The sequence below is a fragment of the Daphnia pulex genome, chromosome 4 (assembly GCF_021134715.1).
Source record: "Daphnia pulex isolate KAP4 chromosome 4, ASM2113471v1".
NCBI classification, from domain to species: Eukaryota; Metazoa; Arthropoda; class Branchiopoda; order Diplostraca; family Daphniidae; genus Daphnia; species Daphnia pulex.
The window spans coordinates 1382983-1402607 of record NC_060020.1 but is presented as its reverse complement, the minus strand read 5'-3'; the positions used below and the strand labels follow the sequence as shown (position 1 = coordinate 1402607).

The window sequence follows — 19625 nt, the reverse complement described above, 5'->3', positions numbered from 1 at the left end:
GTGGCTGTCGTCTGCTTGGTCTACTCTATGGCTGATGGCTCTATGCTATGGTCTGCTTGACTATAAATAGTTGATGTTAGTTTTCGAATGATAATGATAAGGAAGATTTTTCCTATTTAAAACTCATCAAAATGCTGTCCGTGCATAGGTTTCAAAGTGAAGTTAGCAGGCGAACTCTATTGTCTTTTAAGAAGGGAAATCTACACCAAATTGTCTTTAAAGGTGGTAAATGGACTGGTCGAGGAGGCTCCTCAAGATTGCAATCGCGAGTAGAATTGACACCTTCAAAACCGAATGTATCACCCGAAGGCAAAGGACGTTTGTTTGGGCCAGTTTTGTTTACAACTGGGGTATTTACTTTCTTTAAATATTACTTATGAATAATTAATAACATGTATTTTACTGGGTGTCCCTAAACTATGGACTTGGACAGTCCATTTTGGACTACTAAACTATGGACTTCGATCGAAAACTATGGACTTCACCAGATGGCGCTGCCTGTCAAAGTCCATATTTTAGAACCTGAACGCTCCACCAATGGCCATACTAAACTATGGACTTTTCCTGAAAAGTATGGACTTTATCCAAATTCAACGTAAAACATAAACTACGAATCGTTCTATCATTTTTTTGTTTTATATATTTAACGTCCGTTCAATAAACTACAAGAAGCCACGAGCTTTCTAGAGCTGGCGGGACACTTACTTTTTTAAAGCAAAAATTTGTTTGGTTCATAGTTTTTTATTATAATAATAGTATCAAATGCCAGAACACTGCTTGGTAGAATTCCGTAGGCGGTAGGATATATTTTTGTAAAATATTCTATTTTTTTGTTAATTTCTTCTAAAGTATTATTTTTTATTAATTCGCTGTCTTGCTTTATCCGATCTATAAAACGGTTTAAATACAAGATGTTTTTCCGTGTTAATTAAAGGCCAAATCTCTTTTCTCTTATATATCTTTAAGCTTCTATTTGCGAATTTAACTAATATTCCTTCCTCCTATATCCACATTACTCTCACTAAGTTTACCCGGTTCTAAAGATAAAATTGAAAATTCGGGTTGTCCAAGTAAAGCACCAACTGCAAGAGAAGCATGAGCTACATATCTTTTTTGCTTAATTAATAGGTTTAAGCTTTCTATCAGATGATGAGCTATGCTTTTTATATCTTTGATTCATACTTAAGATCTCATTTTTTTAAATTGACTTTTGCTTTTATATAAAACAACGTATAGGGCAAGAACAGTCTTTAGAGACATAAGCGGTTCTGCAGCACATTTAAAATTAATTCCCTCTTTTGAGAAATGTGTTCATACTGTGTACCTAAAAGATCAATAGCTCCATTATTAACAAAACCACTACCATATCTTAAAAAAATAAAGGGATAAAAATAATGGGTATAATGGGTAATGCGAAAGCCAAAAAGAAAGCGGAAGTTGCGGATTATATGCCATCGCATTTGCGACAGCCTTGGCATTTTCATTTAATCCATCTGAATTGAGGTTTGATGGGTCACAAATGCGCTGCCATCTAATGAAATGCATTTCCGACGGCGCAATCATTCCTTTTCCAACCGAAGGACTCCGAACGCGTTCAAATTGGAGACCAAAGAAACAAATTTCCATTCCCCTCTTCTGTGTGTGTCGGATGCCCGACTTTGGATTTCATAAACTCCTTCCTAAAAAATTTCACGCTATGGTACAGTGCAACATTTGCAAAGAATATTTCCATCCGGAATGCGAGAACATACCCGAATCTGCCATCAAGTGCAAAAAAGTGCTCTGGTATTGCTCATCTTGCATTTAAACGTTAAATGACTTTGTTTTATTTCGTTTCTCAAATGTCAAATCAAGAATAATAAAACCTTTTTTGAAATGTTCAAAATGTACCTTGTAAATCGTGTATTAAGGGGCTGTCCATATATTACGTAACGCAATTTTTCACCTTTTTGGACCCCCCCTCCCCCCCTTGTCACGGATCGTAACAAAAAAACAGACACCCCCCCTTCTAATTACGTAACAAAAAACAAAACCCCCCCCGGTGAATTAAAAAATACAAAATACAAAATTTTCTTGATTAAAGCCATGTATTTAGGGTGAGCCTCAACGTACGATTGGAAAAGAGAAGTATATAATTTGTTTTTATCCATTTTGTTTGGAAAAAGAGCTCGCTAAATGATGACTGGCATAACGCAAAGTCTGAACTGCAATGACGACAATCATTGAAAACCTATTTCGACATTCCCCTGAGGGCTTTGCTCGATCATTAGCTTCTCGAGCTCAGCACTCAGGGGAATTGTATTTCCTGTGTTTATTCGTGGGAAACAAAAAACTAAACAGAAGAACCATTTTAGTTACATTTTAGCGTGGGAAATCGATATTTTTGCCACTGTTTTAACTTTTTTTAATTGAAAAAAATTTTCGGCCTTGCTACGTAACGTTTTCAAAACTCCCCCCCTCCCCCCTGTAACATTTCGTAACACTTTTTGCAACCCCCTCCCCCCCCTCATCGCGTTACGTAATATATGGACAGCCCCTAATATTCGCAATACACCATTCAGAATGAATTTGTGGTTTGCTTAAATTTAATTAAAAGATATATTCATATAACCGTTTAAAACTTAAGCGAAAATATTCGGATCTAAAAGCCAAGTTTATACATTTAAAGTCCATACTTTAGACGCCAAGTCCAGTGTTTCGGATATAACGCCATCTGATGGAGTCCATAGTTTCTGCAGGTTAAAGTCCATATTTTAGGTCCCTAAGTCCATAGTTTCGGACAGGCAGCGCCATCTGGTGAAGTCCATAGTTTTCGATCGAAGTCCATAGTTTAGTAGTCCAAAATGGACTGTCCAAGTCCATAGTTTAGGGACACCCTATTTTACTTCTGAAGTTTACAGGATCCTGCTTTGCTTTGGGTGCAATTTGGGAATATGAAAATATGAGGAGCAAAGCATTGCAATTCAAACAAAAAGCTAATAACTGGATTGAGAGACAACAGAATAATATTAAAAATGTTATAGACATCCAGCAATCATTTGTAAACTAGTGCTTATATTTAATTTGTTGATGCTTACAGGGGAGTTTCAGAAACCAAATGAATCATTGGTGGAACAGCCAGAATATGACTGAGGGGCAAAAACTATTTTATTGCATCTTGTTAGCCAACACAACAGTTTTGTTAGCTTGGAGAATTCCAGCATTGACACAATTTATGATATCATATTTTTGTTCTAATCCATTTGCAAGTAATAAGCTTAACATTAAGTTGAATCAAAAATTTTTAATAACTAATATTTTTTTAATCCTGAAGGAGCTGTTTGCTGGCCGATGGTCTTTTCAACATTCTCTCATCACTCTTTCTTGCATTTTGGAGCCAACATGTATGTTCTTTATTCTTTCATGAATGGTACAGTGAGCCTCAAGCAACATAATGAAAAGAAATCTCCTTTAACAACATTATTTCTTAGCCACTACTCATTATATGGGTAAAGAACAATTTCTAGCTTTCTATCTTTCTGCCGGTGTGATATCATCATTGGCCAGTCACATCTTCAAGACAGCGTTGCGAATGCCTGGAATTTCCCTTGGAGCGGTAAGTCAAAATCTCAATCGGTTTTTAAAAATTCCCGCCCCCTAAAATTTGTTTATAATCTTAAATGTTATAGTCAGGAGCCATTATGGGTGTTCTTGCTTATTTTTGTTCTCAACACCCCGACGCCCTATTGCAAATAGCCTTTATTCCTGGATTCACTTTCACTGCAGATTCGGTGAGTTTTATTGGCTTTGTTGTCTCCACGAAAAACGTTTTCTAACAAAAATACATTATTCTAGGGTTTGAAGGCACTTCTTTGTTTCGATACAGTAGGCTTGATAATGCGGTGGAAGCTTTTTGATCATGCCGCGCATTTGGGTGGCGCCATGTTTGGACTGTGAGTAACCTCAGTATTTTCTATAAATATCGGATTATTCTTACTCTGGTGAAATTTCTCAGATTTTGGAGCCATTGGGGGCAAAGAGACGTATGGAATCAGCGAGTTCAATTCTTACAAATGTGGCACAATTTCCGAACTGGATTCAAATCAGATTAATGATAACGTATATATATATATATCACCCTGTGTTTATTTTGTTGACAACAAAAAATATTCAATTGTAATATTACACAGATGCAGAAGTGTTTACGAACCGAATGAAGCACACAGTTTCTGTCATGTGGCAGTGATATGACTTAAGGTAAGAAAAGGGATTCACATTCGAAATCTATATGCATTCAGTCCCGTCCGCCGACCGAATTTTTACTTCGTTTAACGATGCTTTATAAAGCTATTCGTCAATCGAAGGAGAAGTAGCTGTTGGGTTTTCATCTGGTAGATAATGCCGCCATGATCGATACAAATAACGAGTAAACTTTTTCAGCTGACGAAACTTGCAGAATGCAGATCCTTCCGTAGCTGGAACGTGTTGTGTTTGGATTAGAAATCCTTTGTCCCCAAAGGTCTGCTCCATCTTTTGACGTCGTGAAAGTCTTCTTCCGTTGCTGTGATTGGCGCCTAACGAAGAAGGAGGTGGTGTTGTTGCGAGAAGTAGAGGAGGACTATTGGGTGTAGGTGAAGGTGGGGGACACCATGTTGGTCGGATAGTATCAATTGGAAGTAAATCAGGGATTGGCTTTACTTGCTGATTTGGCGGCTGTTGGACAGCAACTGAAGAAATGACTAATTGCTTCCGTTTTTCCTGTTGTTGTTGCAGATGTTGTTTTTCTTGATTTTGCTGGTGCTGTAACTCGGGGAAGAATCGAAAGTTTCCGCCAGAATCAAGGGAAAGAATTTTCTTTTCTTGCAATCGTGGCGTGTGGCCAGCAACAAATTTAAATTTACAAATACAGACGTCGTTATCGGCGAGCTTCTCCGGAGGGAGAAAGATAGCGGAGCGTTTTTTCCGTCTTCGAATGGTCGGATTCCGGATCACTTGTTCCTCTGTAATTGTTCCATGAAGCAACACTGGCAAAGATTCATCCCGAACACACAAATTCAATGGTTGTTCGCCGTTGTTTCCTGATACCGACGTTGATGATGAAGGAGAAACTAAGTGGCAGATTTCACCCTTGGCTCGCTTTCGACTTCGTGGTCTTGAAATGTTAGCCATACTTAGACTCAATTTAAATGTTAGACTAAACGCTTTTGCGAAGAAAACCAAATTTACCGCAAGAGAAGTAAAGGGAGATGCGTCTACCTCGGCGGATGGCTTAGCAATGCCCATATGGGTCCAGTCCATACACAATACGAAAAAACAGTCTATAATTAGCCCTCTATGCCGTAACCTTACATAGAAATGTCGAGTTCGCATTCCGCGCGGGATCCAAGCAAAAAAAAAAAAAAAATACTATTTTTCATTGTGGACTGAGTTTCATGTTCTTGTTCAAAGAAGAAAAGTCTGTACATAGTACACAGGAAGTGACATGCGGGTAAAGGAAGACCTATCTTAAATTACTGTAGAAATCTTTGACCATAAAAAAATCTAAATCAATGCCCTTATAAGAGCAAATTTCCACCCCCGATCCGCGTTGTCTAATTTTATCCTTCACAAACATACGCCTATTGGGCGACTGGGGCACTACGTATACGATTCTAGCAGACCATTTTTTGACATTGATCCATGTTTGACTCCTAAGTTTGTAATTTATCCAGGTTTATTGTCCGTTTATCGGTTGGGATTGAGAACGTTAATTACAGTGGATCTTTACAAAAAACTCCAGCTGTATTGTTAAGTTAAAAGAAAACCATGGCTCCAAAGGGGAATAATAAAGCCATCACCAAAAATTGCCCATCTTGTTCCAAACATGTAATAAGAATCAAGTCAAGTATTTCAAGATAAGAAGTGGCTAGTTATCAATGTGTTGTGTGAAAAAAACGATAATCAATTACCAATTTGTTTAAATTTGATTTTTTTTTTTCAAGGTGGCAGTTGCTTGCAAAAATTGCCTTTGTGGCCATATTTTTTTTGTTGCAAGAAGATCCTCTGCATTAGTGTCCAGAATGAAAGAGGAAAATGACAAAAAAACTAGTGTCAGTCCTCCTCCTCCTCCAGAACCAACATCATCAAGATCTCAATCTGGAATTAGGCGCACAGAAAGGGTTAAAAGAGATAAACCAGATTTTTACAATGCTTCAGAATATGACAAGCAGCGGAAGGTGATATTTTCCATTAAATTTAGACTCATTGGTTTTAAAATTCTTTTTTTCTTTAGCCTAAATCATCCAGACAGAGACTAGCAGCAAGTGTTAGTGAAGACAGAGATGATCTGTTGGGTGACGAATTTGACCAGACAGTTGGAAATAAAGGAGGCAGGGGAAGGCGTAGGAGAAAGAGGACTCGTGCTGGAGATAATGATGAAAAGAAGATTGAAGATGATGAAGCTGGTCCCGTTCTCCCTCTCCACAAACAATTATGCTTGGGAATTAATCTATGTGAAATTAATCGTAAACTTGTTGCAGTCAACCCCATCTTTTGATTTCATTCTCATGCAAAATGATGATTTATGTCTGGACCATTTTAATACATATAACAATTTGGCTATTTTCTAAAAAAAAAGAAACTGTGTTGCTTTATTTCATTTATTGAGTTAGGTATTTTATCAGTTGAAGAAATTTGTTATAATTTCTGAAATTCGAGGAAATCGATATGTAATCAAATCGGTTTTGGCAACCTTAAATTTCCTCATTTCTGTCACAGGAATTGCGGCAACTCGCCTACGGTTGCCCAACCCGACAACTCAAATGGCCCCATAAGCGAAAGAAGCTCGGGTAGTCTGGTTGCTGGTTAGGATAGATTAAAGTCAGAGCTACTTCGACTGAACCGAACATGCCGTCGATCGCGTCTAACAATACATCTGTAAAAGTGGAGAAAGTTTCGGTCTTGGACCTTCCGGAATCTTTCAAATCTGCCAATACTGTTATAGAGAAGAAATGCAGAAATTTGGAAAAACGGAAGGTAATATATCACCAGTAAACTTGATAGTTTTTTGTTCTGGAAATCTCTGAAGGAGGCGGCTGTGGCAACACGCGGTCGTCACGCCGGCTCCCTGTGTCTCAACATGGCTTTCTTTATTCTAGTTCGTGTCAAGTCAGCTTTAGTTTTCATACCTTACTACATCAACATGTTTTATTTTTAAGTAAATTTTTTATGTGAAACATTATTGCAAGGTTGGCAATGAAAGTGTTGAGATTTAATTAACAATCCGTGTCTTGATACTGAATGCTTTGTTCTTGATTGCAGATAAGGCTTGATGGATATCGTGAAGAGTTGGCAAGAGGAAAGGGTCTGTCAGAAGAACAGCAGCGTGCCACTGATCGCTATGATGAGGTTGTTGCCAATTTGGAGTTGACTAAAGAGTTCTTGACAGCTTTTGAGAAAATTGGGAGTGAAACAAGCAAAGAAGAGAAGAAAAGGAAGAAGAAAGAAATCTTTGAGAGGCAACAGTATGAGTTATCTCGCTTTAAAGAGCTTTTCACAATCCAAGTATGTATATTATTTTAAACAATTTTTTCGTGTTGGATTTGTTTCACAATGTGTTATTTATTTCTTAGGAAATCTTCAATTGCCTGTGCTCCCCCTCTGCTCGTGAAGATTTCTTGAATGGACTGCACGGTTCACCTCAACTTACAGAATCTGATCTCCAAAAACTAGATACTTTCTACAGCCTGATTTCCATTGACCGTCAAAATCTTCCAAAGAAATTCAATGTATTATTTTGTTGAATTATATTCCATGTCAGTTGAACACAGTTACAATTTTTTTTCTTAGGATGCCGTTGCAAACTCAGCCACCCATTTTCAACATCTAATGGAGGGACGTAACAAAGAAGTAGCAGGTAGCACATATCGCGAACTTAAAGACCTAGTCTTTAGCATTATCAACAACGGATACTTTGATTGGAAGGCTCCTCCAGAAGTTGAGCCTGAGCCTGTTGAACCTGAAATTGTTGAGCCTGTCATGGAGAAATCAGAAGCGTTCCAGACGACCCACATGGAAACGGTAGCAGTTACTGCAAAAGTTTTTTCTTGTTCTCTTTTAATATCCAGATTTGTATTAGGTTTATCAAAACATGCCAGATGAGCCAACCTATGTTGAAACTGGAATGGAGTACATTGAGCCTCAAGTCTCTTTGCCTATTCAGCCACAAGTCGTCCCACAAGCTGCAGCGTACTTCCCCGTCGACATCGAGTATTGAACCTTTACTAAATTGATTTTGTTTAAATCTTAACTATTTTTTGTTTTCTGTAGCACGGATTTCAATTTCATTCAAGAATCAATGATTGATGCTAAACCAGTTTTACCCACTATCCCTGCATCCGTCCCCATGCCCATTCAAACCGCTGCTCATGTTCCTGTTTCTCTCGCATCGATGGACTCTGCAGTTGTGATGGTCCATTCTCAGATGCCACACCTGGCGTACCCTCACTATGCAGCTTCGATGTACGCTGCCCATGCTGCACCACTTGTGCCTGGTCCACCATCTATGCAGCTACCAACCACACAGCATCAGCAACAACAACAACCACCTCCACAACAGATGCATCAACAGCAACAACCTTCTAATGATCTCCCTATCGAATCCGTCATCCAAGAAAACCCAGCTCCTCTTACCGCTCAGGTGGAAGCCCAAGAAAACCGGGCAACAGCAAGTTCACCATGGGCTGAAGAGCCTCAAGATGATATTCCGGCTTTCCAACAGGATCAGAGTCGTAACGAATCCAACACGTGGACTAATTCAAATTACCGTTCAAACGATCAAGGTAATTGTGGTTAAATTTTTGGTTTATTACTGGTTTTCTGGTTCTGAAACTTAATAACTGGTCTAGAATGGGCTATTTTAGGTACAGATGGTCGTCGCGGTGGCTACCGTGGTCGTGGTAACGGTGGGCCTAGAGGAGGATCACGTGGTGGCGGATCAGGCTACTATAACAACTCCAGAGGTGGATATGGTGGTGGTGATCGTCAAGGAAACGGCGAAAGGAACTATCAGAATAATGATCGTCATCAAGGTAATGGAGGTGATCGCAACGGAATGGAACGCGGCTCTTATCAGGGTGGCGAACGTTCCTACCAAAGCAACAATGGTGGAGGTCGCTACCAAGGCAACAATGGCGAACGAAACTACAACCAGGGCGGTTCCTACCGATCATCTGGCGACAGAGGAAACTCATCGTATGCGCCAAGAGGCAACAGTGGTGGATACCGTGGAGGTCCACCCCGAGGAGCTCCCAGAGGATCATCTCGAGGAAGTGGTGGTAATTACGATGGCAGAAACACAGCGTACGCCAAGGAATAAAGAAGAGGACAGCGGCGGTCAAACCAGAATCGTCCCATCTTATTTTGTTTTGAAATAGAAGTTCAAATGCCGGCTTTTTTTTTTTTACGGAAACGTCTCCTCCGCCATCTTGACAGTGAAACGGGCATTCGCCATCATTTTCAACTTTATTTCTCCTTCTTACTCTTGTCAAATCACCGTCATCATTTCTTTTGTCCTCGGCCACGAATGAAAAGAAATCAATTTCGTATGTCTAGAACAAATAATTCCGCACGCGTGAAAACCTTACTATTTTTACGGCGTGAAAGCTTTCTACATCTTTTGTTTACTTTCTTTTCCGTCGATCTTCACGTGTCCCAATTATTTTCCCCGATTCTGAAACTTGTGTCATGTTGCACATTAGCCAAGAATTTAATCTTTTTGCGTCCTTGCTGCTGCTGTATTAGTCACCTAAGCGGTGATGAATAAATAACACAACCGGAAAGTTGGCTGTATGGAGAATACACATTCAAGATGACGTGAAAGCCAATGCATTCTGACTTTGTAAATTAAAATTTGAAGAGGAAAAAAAAATTCTCGTGAATCATCGAAAATAGTTCTTCCGTTACATATTGATGAATCACGTTTTAGCCTTGGATTGAAAGGAGAGAAAGATGTTCGATTCAAGGTCCAGTAAAGAGTTATTTGTTTCACCTAAACAATTCCAAACAACACTCGTTGGTATGTGGGGTTATATAATTAAAAAAATAGAACCCAAATTACCCTCAGTTTGGAATGCCCGCTTCCTCAAATGATAATGGTTTTGGCGTATAATTAGCATAGGAAATACGCTAGATTAGTCAAGGCGAACCAAGGAGACATTTTGAGAAATAACCCATCCCTCAAGACGTGGTAGCCTTGCCACAAAAAAATTGGTTCGACTTTCCACAAGTTTTCGCTAATATTTTTAGAAATGTTATTTTCTCTGTCGTCATGAATGAGCGAATACAACAACGATAGTCGTAAAATACTACTGGTCGGGAACTAGAATAAATTTTGTTTTCACAAGATATTATTATCCGGGGGAAGTTGTTCAAAGAAAGGCGTAGTCGGGAAGCAGCCTTGACACACGGGTTCTTTTTTGTGAGTGTATAGGAGATTTGGATTGCCGGACGAGGTATAGTCAGAGCTACTTACACCTTTCAATTTTCTTGCGTCACTCTCTCTCTCCTTGCAATTGACGAGAAATACGAAACAATCTAAATGAAAATTTTTCCATAGTGTCGTCATACGTATAAAATGTGATTCGATCCGGCCAGAACCTGGTGGTTTCGTGGTGTGGCAATATCTTACAGCGTTGATTTCAGAATTTCTACCGTGACACTCCGTGACAAATGGTTTTTTTAATCTATATTTTGCATTTTGGCTTATGTATCGCGCTATACAAGCTGTGTATCGATAGTTTTATTTACCCTGAAGCGGTAAATACTCGCCGCCAGATGGAGCCCACACAAGCAAGTTGGTGCCACAACAAGTAGGAGCGAAAACACATCTTAGTGCACTGCAAGTCTTCTCGGTTTTTCGACGTGAAATTCGTGCCTTGGTGTTGGAGGAATATTATTTTCACTTTGGAATATCAGTCGACCGCAGTGCCATTAATTTGTCCTCATCAAAATTAAAAAATGTGGAGAGGCTGGCAAGTTTTTGTCTTCAGGTAAATAACCTTCTATTTTGGCCAGGTGGAAGTAGGGCAGGTGCCTTTCCTCATTTGCAATGGGGAAAGTATGTCATGCATGCTTTGGCTTACCATCCCAGAAGTGTGTGTGTTTTTTTTTATATTTCAGCTTGACTTGATTAACTTAAAAGATCTAGTAAGTTTGTAGTGTTGAAACTAATTGTATTTATCTTCTTCTAAATAGTGGTCATCAGAACCTTTGAAGGTTCTCAACGTTGCTCAGGTTTCACCTAAATCTCACTAGCTGGATATTGCCCTCCATTGAAAATGACCAACATTTCAAAGCTAGTGGCTGGCTGCCTAAATGCAGCTGTGATTTTCCTGATGTTGGTGAGTGATATATATTTTCTGGGATGTAATCAGCTATTTTTAGTACAAGTAGACTCATTCATGAAGTCTAATGCCAGTAAGAAAAATCACTGTTCGAATCTGTGTGCTTGCATGTGTGTCTGAAGCCAGACAAGGATAACAGCTGCAACAGCCCAGAGTTAATGTTTGTGTAGATAATCCTCCAATAAAGCCAACGACACGCTCGACTTCACTGTAGATTCATACAGAGCACGGAATTGTCAATGTGCTTTTTCGTTTCGTAACTTGTTGCAGCCAATCCCCAGTGGTAAAATGTAGGCCGGCGGTGAGTACGACGTCTGTCGGCGATTCAAACGCATCGCCTCATCATTAAAGTGACAAATGGTAACGTTGAGAAGCGTAGCGATTTGTTTTTAATAAAGTCTCCCATTTTATTTTCATAAGATTCTTTTTCCGCGTGTTGATTGGCCCCCGTCCAAAATCTAGTGTACACGGCATCGCGTCTCGTGCTATGATTTTCTCACCCTATTTCTAAGACTAAGACTATCCGGATGAACCCAGAAATATCTTGACATTTTCGTTTTTTATCCTCTTGTACATACCCTGCGATCAATCAATGACTGGTTCGATTCTTGCGAAACGGAACGTTAATTTTTTCTGACATTCGTGTCTTTTGTGTTTTTTGTTGTTACAGGCTCAGCAAGTTGGCACAGCTTCGTTAAGCGTTCGGTTTCCCGATGAAGCTGCATCTTTGGCTCTCGTCCCTCCAGGCACAGGCCATTACCGTTTGGATTTTTGGCCGGCCCAGGTGCGTATTAAAAAAAATATGCATTGATCTTTCCGCAGTTTCATTTGAAAACTTTCTTTTTACAACCCACAACAAAATGATGCGTTATAGGGAGTGCCACCTCCAAACAACACACTCCTACCTACAGAACTTCTACAGCCCATTGAATTGCGTGGCGTACAGCCTGGCACAAATTATCACTTCAAATTGCTTTTCTGGAACGCTACGCTCAACGCCTGGCCGGCTTGGACTCTCACATTACCCACAGGTTTCTTTTAAATACCGATGTGAAGTCGCTTCTTTTTTCCGTTCTAAATGTTTTCAACGGGAATATGACTCTTAAATAGCTCCCGAGCCTCCGTCGAACCTGGCCATCCGCGTCCGAAAAGCGGTACAAGTCACATGGGACCCTCCTTCCGTGGGCGGAGTAACTGGATATAAAATCAAGGTGCATATAGAAACACTTCTCGCTCCCTTGCTCTCTTTCTCCCCTTTTTAGCCAAAAATAACGATCGCTTTACGCGCGTTTATTTATTCTCTCGTTTAGCTTCACGCTCTCTCGGAACCGTTGACTGGTATCCGCACCTTCGTCCTGTCGGCGGATGCCTCGCCTTTCCCTCTCCGGGAATTGACTCCAGGCGCCAGTTATCGGCTTGAATTGCACTCCATGTTTGAAAACCGAGACAGTGAAGTGGCAGTGGTCCAAAATTTTACCACTCGTACGTGTGATTTTTTCTTTCCCCATCTTCGATTACTGTTTATTTTCATTAACTAGAATGTTTACTTACATAATTACTAGGTCCAAATACTCCCGGACGGTTCATCGTGTGGTTTAGAAATGAAACCACTCTATTGGTTTTGTGGCAACCTCCGTATCCAGCTGGAATCTATTCAAATTACAAGGTATACGTTAAACTAAAATCTTAAGGAACTCTTATTTCATTTCATACTTTTTCTTTGCTCAGGTGTCGATTGATCCACCAGATGCGGTGGAAAGCACGTTGGAGGTAGAAAAAGTTGGGGAGCCACCCGGCCCAGCTCAAGCTCCATTTTATGGCCTGCTTCCAGGTTTCTTTTCAGTTTCTCATGGCTAGATGCCATTACGGATCAAAAGAGAAATTCCTCATTCCGTTTTTTTCTTTTTTTTAATTGTTTTAACAGGAAGGAATTACAACATTTCGGTTCAGACAGTCAGCAATGGAGAAATATCATTACCAACAACGGCACAGTATCGGACGGTGCCATTAAGACCGCGAAATGTTACTTTTGAGCGACGTCTGGTCACCTCAGATTCCTTCCAGATCCGATGGGAAGAGCCGAAAGGCATGAGGTATTTTCGCTTCGTTTTATCGCACAGCCATTAAAACATCAAACTAATTCTTTTTGGCTGCAGCGAATTTGACCGATACCACGTATCCGTGGGGACAGGACGACCACCCATTATTGTTCGACGTGACGAATCTCGTATGGCCTTATTTAACGAAGGTTTAGAACCTGGAAGAACGTATCCGGTTTTGGTCAAAACTCTGTCGGGTAACGTGGCATCGTGGCCAGCAACAGCAAATGTCACCACTCGTAAGTAGACGTTTTACATTCCTAAGATGAGCAACACCTCTATTACATGTTACATTTTATTACCCAGGTCCTCTCACTGTTCAGAACCTGACAGCCTCACTTCCATCTCCTGGAACCGAGGGCGTAACATCTGTATCGGATTTAGTTCTCGCTTGGTCGCCTGATGTTCGCTCTCAGCAAGATGCCTACCGGGTCGCATATCAAGAGGTTGTTGAGGTCGATAGTAACCCTCCCTCCGCTGGTGACGTGACAGCTCTGAACGCAGCCGATACAAGCGGCGTTCTAGTGACTTCTGCTAATCAACTGGTCATGACTTCTCTTTTACCTGGTCGAAATTATTCTCTATCCGTCATTGCCTTAATGGCTGGAATGGAAAGTGACTCTGTTGCCGTTTATCAAGCCACAAGTAATTTTTTAATTAATTTCTTTTACGAGGATTTGTCATTATGATTTTTTTTGTCAGGACCTTCGTCTCCAATCATTGAGGAATTAACTCCAATACCAAACGGTCTGAATGTCTCTTGGAAGTCTGACGTAACTTCCAAACAAGATAATTATACAGTGATTTACATCCGGAATGACACTGGTACAAAAACCTTAACAAAATTAAGAGATTTCTCTTTTATTAATATCATAACTAATTTAGGTGATCCTAAGACCCGTGAAGTAACGGAGCCGCGAATCTTGTTAGAAAACCTTTACCCTGGCGCCAGTTATCAAATCAGGGTTTTTGCTGTTAGTCACGGTCTGTTGAGTGAGCCAAACACCCACTTCCAAGCCGTCTGTAAGTATAATTTTTATGAAGTGGAATCAGCTTTTGTTAATTAAAAATCTCCTAATACAATTTACATCATTTACAGATCCTCGTTCACCTCGTAATTTCAGCGTGGCAGCTACCAGTTCATCTTCTTTGCGACTAACCTGGTCCGCCCCAGTAGACTCTATTTACACCAACTACGTAATTCGGTATAGTGTTCTTCAGCTACATTTTTTAAAGATTAGACTCATCATTTTCTATTCTGTCATAGCTATCGTACGGCGGATAATGTCAGTTGGAGTGAATTGAGTTCAGTCGTCAGTACGGATACAGAACTGAAACAACTAACTGCCGGCGAACGTTACGTCCTTTTAATTAATTCTGCCAGTCACAGAGTCGAAAGTGCTGCTCCTATAGAGCTGCAACATACTCTCTGTGAGTATTGCTATCGCAAATCATCTATTTCAGTTTTTATAATTGTTTGTTGCGTCATCACTAGATCCAAATCCTGTGGCTAGATTGACACCTTTAGTTGATGCTACAAATGTGACACTAAGTTGGGAAAGACCCCCTGGTAGGGTTGATATGTACCGACTTGTATGGTACCAAGCAGAATCGGACCCCGTTTCGCCTTCTGTAAACTCACAAGATGATCGCAGGAAGAGACAAACAGATCAACCACAAAGACGCTCGGTTGTGGTCAATGGTGACTCAAACCAATCGTACATCGACACACTATTTCCAGGCACCCTTTACATCATCGAAATGACATCCATCTCTTACGGCGTGGAAAGCAACAAGACCTTACTCACTTTACGAACTCGTAATCTTTAAATATTAATGATATTTCTAAACTCGTCAATTCTAAATTTTTCATCCTGCAGTGCCACTTATTACATCGGATATCGTGATCGTCAAGCGCCATGAAACGAATTCCTTGACACTCAGCTATACACCAACACCATCTTCCATCTCTCGTTTTAATTCATATCGATTTTCGCTGACTGATAGTACCAAGAAAACCAACGTCAAGGAAAAGACTGTTGACGATCCCGATCGCAAGGTCATATTTGATGATCTTGTACCTGGCAGACTATACGAAATCTCTGGTAAGCAGCTAAAAAATTGATGTAACGTTTGAATTTGTTCATGTAGACATTCGCTTTCTAATTGACAGCATGGACTGTATCGGGAGGTGTTACCTCTCATCCTGTTCTACGTCAAGTTCGACTTTATCCGGAACCGGCGTCTGCCATAAGTGCACGAGACATTAGTGACACTGAATTAACTTTGTCCTGGAAAGCCCCGCAAGGAGACTGGAATTTTTTTGAGGTTTCATCCCCCTGCTGTTTTGTTTTAGTCTATCTTTTTGTTTACATTTGTTTATTTTTAGTTGAAATACCTGGACTATAACAATATGTTGGTGGAAGAATCCACCAAACAGACTTTTATCACAGTCACTAACCTAAGGCCTCATCGGAATTATACCTTTACTGTTTACACAAAATCGGGTGACAACGGATCATCTTGGAACAGTATCTCCTTACCAATGAGTGCTTCTTTCAGTACTAGAGAATCAGTCCCCGAAAAGGTTAATGCGTGTTTCAACTTTTTGTCGGAGAACGTGTTTTATTTACGTATTTCTACATCCTAGGTTCCCACATTTAGACCTGTTGAAATCCAGCCAAGTCAAATTAGATTTGAATGGACGCTACCTAGCCATGACCAGAACGGCGTGCTTATTGGATTTACCGTTTCATACGGTATACTGGTATGGCAACGATTACATTGTTTTTAAAAAGAAATGAAAATTGATTTACCTCAAACATCCAACAGGGTTCGACATCCACCATAACTCGGGAGTTTCCACCTGGTAGCTCTTCGGGCACAATCAGTGGTCTTTTTCCTGGTAAAACTTACTTGTTCCGCATCCAAGCCAAAACGAAAATCGGCTCGGGCAATTCAACCAAGTGGGAACAAGTCATGCCTATCTGGGGTGAGAAATCCTTGGATAATAGGATTTGTTTGGAAATCAATAGCTTTAATCCAATTATCTTATCTTGTTCATTTAGCTCCGCCCAAACCCGGTAAAAAAGAAGTACCAGAGGTTCTAGCCAAAACGACTACGTCTGTCAAACTTCAGTTCAAAAAGGGCCTTTTTTCAGATGAGAACGGACAGGTATATCATTGAGATTATATTCGCCAATCTTAGAGTATTTATCTACTGTGTTTATTTTTATTAAAATTTGTTTTAGGTGATTGGCTATACCTTAATTGCCAGTGAAGACGATAACAAAGATCTATCAACTTTGGAAACACCATTACTTTTGCGGTGGAAGGACGTTCAAAGCTACAACGTTTGGCCACCTTATCAGGTAATATTGTACACTGTTACTGTGTTTGAGATAAATACTAAAATCATGGGATTTTCCCGTCCAGGTGGTTGAGCAATACAATCCATTTACAAATTCGACCACAGAGGTATTTACTGTTGGTAGTGAAACTTGTGAATCTAGAATCCAGTTGACGGGTTATTGTAACGGACCTCTCAAACCGGGAACCGCCTACAAATTCAAAATACGTGCCTTTACCGCCAAGGATAAATACAACGATACTTTATATAGTGCCCCAGTAATCACTGGTAAAGTTTTTTAATATTATTATTTTACAAACTTAATGTGCTAAAACTCATTGTTATTCTATAAGACCCTGACAATTCGACCGTAATCGCTGGCGTTACCATCCCGGTCATCCTGCTTCTTTGCGGTGCTGCAACTGTTATCGTGATGAGAAGAAAAGGACGACGCAACGGAAGTGCTGCTTCCGGATGTTTGGGCAAAGCCCAACATGGAAATCATCGTGGTCCGGATGGCCTTTCACTGTCAGACGGTTTGGAAACAACGTACGTCCTATCTTTTTGGTGTTTTATGTGTTTCGCACTCGTTCTATTAGCTATAAAAACATGTTTTCACTCGACAGGAGACCAGTTAAGCTCAAGGATTTCGCCGATCATTACCGTCGCATGGCAGCTGATTCAGATTTCCGTTTTTCGGAAGAGTTTGATTGCTTGAAACATGTTGGAAGAGACCAACCGTGCGTTGCAGCTGATTTGCCTGTGAACCGACCTAAAAATCGTTTCACCAATATTTTGCCTTACGATCACTCGCGTTTCAAATTGCTTCCAACTGATGACGAAGAAGGCTCGGATTACATAAATGCCAACTATGTTCCGGTATATTGATTTCTGACAAAAAATCGTGCGTGGGTTTCTGTCTTAATCTTTTCTTTGGATTACCATTTCTAGGGCTTCAATTCACCACGTGAGTTTATTGTGACTCAAGGACCCTTGCATTCGACACGTGATGATTTCTGGCGTATGACATGGGAGTCGGGTTCTCGTGCCATTATTATGCTCACTCGCTGTGTGGAAAAGGGTCGCGAAAAATGTGATCGATACTGGCCGTTTGACACTCAACCCGTTTATTATGGAGACATCCAAGTAAGATTTTCAGTGATTATCATCATTTTGCATCTGCTAATGAATTATTTCTTGTAGGTAACGATCCTTAATGAGAGCCACTACGCGGATTGGTCTATTTCTGAATTCCGCGTGTGTAGGGTAAGCAAATGATTTGCTTGTATCTGAGAAAACATTTTTATTTTTGTTTGTTTGTTTGTTTTTAATCCAGGGTGAATCAAGCCGAATTATTCGTCATTTCCATTTCAATACTTGGCCGGATTTCGGAGTTCCTGATCCACCAACAACGTTGATCCGATTCGTCCGATCCTTCCGCGATCGTGTGTCTACCGATGCTCACAAGCCTATTGTCGTTCATTGCAGCGCCGGGGTTGGTCGGTCTGGAACATTTATAGCTCTTGATCGTTTAATTCAACAGATGCAGGTATTGAAACTTGCCCGTTCAGCCAACCTAACCCAGATTGTTATGATTGACAACACAAATTAATTTTAATATTTGATTTGTAGTGCCAAGATCATCTTGATGTTTTTGGAGTGGTACAAGAAATGCGCCGTGAGCGTGTCTGGATGGTTCAGACGGAACAACAATATATATGTATCCATCAATGTATTTTAGCTGTACTTCAGGTATTTCAATTCAGTGATTCAAAGAAGAAATATTTATTGCAACCTACTCTCCCTCTGGCGTTTAGGGATTTGAATATGTTGACACAAATGGCGTCAGCGGAACAATTGGCTCAAATGGTGCTGCCGCTGTTGGACATCCATCTATGGGCATGGTTGGTGGTATTTTAACAAGAGAAATGCACGATAATCAAGGATTTGAAGGTAGGAAAACGCTTGTTTCTTTCTGCACAGACATTTTGTTGTCTTTTTTTCTTTCTGCACTCAGATGATGAGGGAATCGCCGAATCAGGAATGTGATGAAGAGATATTGGCAACTAATGGCAGCTGTACGCCTGCTATGTACGACACATATAGATTGAACGCGAGCCTTGTATATTTTTATGCCATCATATTTAAATATTTTTTTATAAGCCTTATCTTTTTTTTTTTTTTTGATTATTTTTACATTTAAAGAAAATATGTGTGACCTCAACTCTTGAATTGTATTCCGTCCACAAAAGTTGCTTGTATTTGTCTCCAGCCTCACTGGAACTGCCTTGAGGAATCTTTATAGTTATGCAATCCATGTTTTTGTTTCTTTTTCTCTGACACTTGTTCACGTCCCCTTTTTTATTAAACTTTTAAGGATCTGTCTGGGTTGTAAAAATCGCCCGAATTTTAAGTATTTCTGAATGCAGTAGAAGCATTCTACCATTCCCTTGTTTTCATCACAATGATTTTGACCGTATTCAGGTCAAATGAACAATCATCTCGCCTTATACTTTGCACCTTTTTACAAGTGACTTAAAATAAAACTTACCGTAACGAATCTTACGTACAGTATCCTTCAACTGGTGTTGCTAAACATTTTACGTATACATTGTAATTGCGACAACGTAAATAAGGAAACGAATAAATATTAACATTTTGGACCGAAATATTTTCGTCAGGTCGTTAACCTATCGAATAATGATTTTACGGGGCTCGTAAAATATTATTTACATCCATGACCTTCAGTTGCAAATGTGTCATTGATCTGTTCATAGTCCTGAGCCAATGTCTGAAACATTAGTCTTATTCTTCTTC

At 40.0% G+C, this 19625-nt stretch overlaps 5 protein-coding genes and 2 long non-coding RNA genes across 10 annotated transcripts; 5 read left to right on the top strand and 2 right to left on the bottom strand.

Moving 5' to 3' along the window:
* The first annotated feature begins 3 nt into the window (after positions 1–3).
* LOC124192201 (presenilins-associated rhomboid-like protein, mitochondrial) lies at positions 4–4214 on the top strand. 2 transcript variants are annotated; one of them, XM_046585402.1, is made up of 9 exons: positions 4–350; positions 2894–3016; positions 3080–3248; positions 3314–3409; positions 3471–3595; positions 3669–3770; positions 3835–3932; positions 3995–4098; positions 4170–4214. In XM_046585402.1, exons 1-8 carry the CDS (start codon positions 132–134, stop codon positions 4089–4091), a joined length of 1029 nt encoding a protein of 342 aa, XP_046441358.1. In that variant the 5' UTR covers positions 4–131; the 3' UTR covers positions 4092–4098; positions 4170–4214. The 2 variants fall into 2 exon arrangements, with proteins under 2 accessions (XP_046441358.1, XP_046441357.1); XM_046585401.1 differs by having other exon boundaries at positions 3995–4188.
* On the top strand, positions 399–928 carry LOC124192210. Its single transcript, XR_006873613.1, has 2 exons — positions 399–571; positions 670–928. It is a non-coding gene; the product is annotated as an uncharacterized LOC124192210 (long non-coding RNA).
* On the bottom strand, positions 4108–5482 carry LOC124192202. Its single transcript, XM_046585403.1, has one exon. It carries the CDS (start codon positions 5347–5349, stop codon positions 4327–4329), a length of 1023 nt encoding a protein of 340 aa, XP_046441359.1. The 5' UTR covers positions 5350–5482; the 3' UTR covers positions 4108–4326.
* Positions 5483–5645: 163 nt separating this feature from the next.
* On the top strand, positions 5646–6598 carry LOC124192208 (UPF0547 protein C16orf87 homolog). Its single transcript, XM_046585408.1, has 3 exons — positions 5646–5844; positions 5961–6194; positions 6251–6598. The coding sequence occupies exons 1-3, from the start codon at positions 5785–5787 to the stop codon at positions 6512–6514; spliced, it is 558 nt and encodes a 185-aa protein (XP_046441364.1). The 5' UTR covers positions 5646–5784; the 3' UTR covers positions 6515–6598.
* Positions 6599–6774: 176 nt separating this feature from the next.
* LOC124192197 (caprin homolog) lies at positions 6775–9837 on the top strand. Of its 3 annotated transcripts, none has more exons than XM_046585396.1 (7): positions 6775–6993; positions 7279–7521; positions 7590–7745; positions 7807–8037; positions 8096–8226; positions 8287–8798; positions 8880–9837. In XM_046585396.1, exons 1-7 carry the CDS (start codon positions 6865–6867, stop codon positions 9332–9334), a joined length of 1857 nt encoding a protein of 618 aa, XP_046441352.1. In that variant the 5' UTR covers positions 6775–6864; the 3' UTR covers positions 9335–9837. The 3 variants fall into 3 exon arrangements, with proteins under 3 accessions (XP_046441352.1, XP_046441351.1, XP_046441353.1); XM_046585395.1 differs by having other exon boundaries at positions 6799–6993; positions 8865–9837; XM_046585397.1 differs by having other exon boundaries at positions 6800–6993; positions 8886–9837.
* LOC124192209 lies at positions 9745–10476 on the bottom strand. Its single transcript, XR_006873612.1, has 2 exons — positions 10076–10476; positions 9745–10006 (listed from the first exon to the last, which is right to left on the bottom strand). It is a non-coding gene; the product is annotated as an uncharacterized LOC124192209 (long non-coding RNA).
* A 388-nt stretch (positions 10477–10864) lies between these two features.
* On the top strand, positions 10865–19477 carry LOC124192195 (tyrosine-protein phosphatase 10D-like). The gene is made up of 32 exons (XM_046585393.1): positions 10865–11006; positions 11212–11357; positions 12031–12144; positions 12235–12391; positions 12471–12571; positions 12671–12842; positions 12923–13026; positions 13089–13191; positions 13285–13453; positions 13517–13698; positions 13766–14104; positions 14162–14284; positions 14345–14482; positions 14559–14664; positions 14727–14890; positions 14955–15278; positions 15340–15564; positions 15633–15787; positions 15849–16046; positions 16110–16226; positions 16292–16451; positions 16528–16634; positions 16711–16830; positions 16895–17096; positions 17162–17357; positions 17435–17687; positions 17760–17954; positions 18012–18074; positions 18145–18357; positions 18441–18560; positions 18626–18761; positions 18829–19477. The coding sequence occupies exons 2-32, from the start codon at positions 11295–11297 to the stop codon at positions 18855–18857; spliced, it is 4848 nt and encodes a 1615-aa protein (XP_046441349.1). The 5' UTR covers positions 10865–11006; positions 11212–11294; the 3' UTR covers positions 18858–19477.
* The last annotated feature ends 148 nt before the right edge of the window (positions 19478–19625 follow it).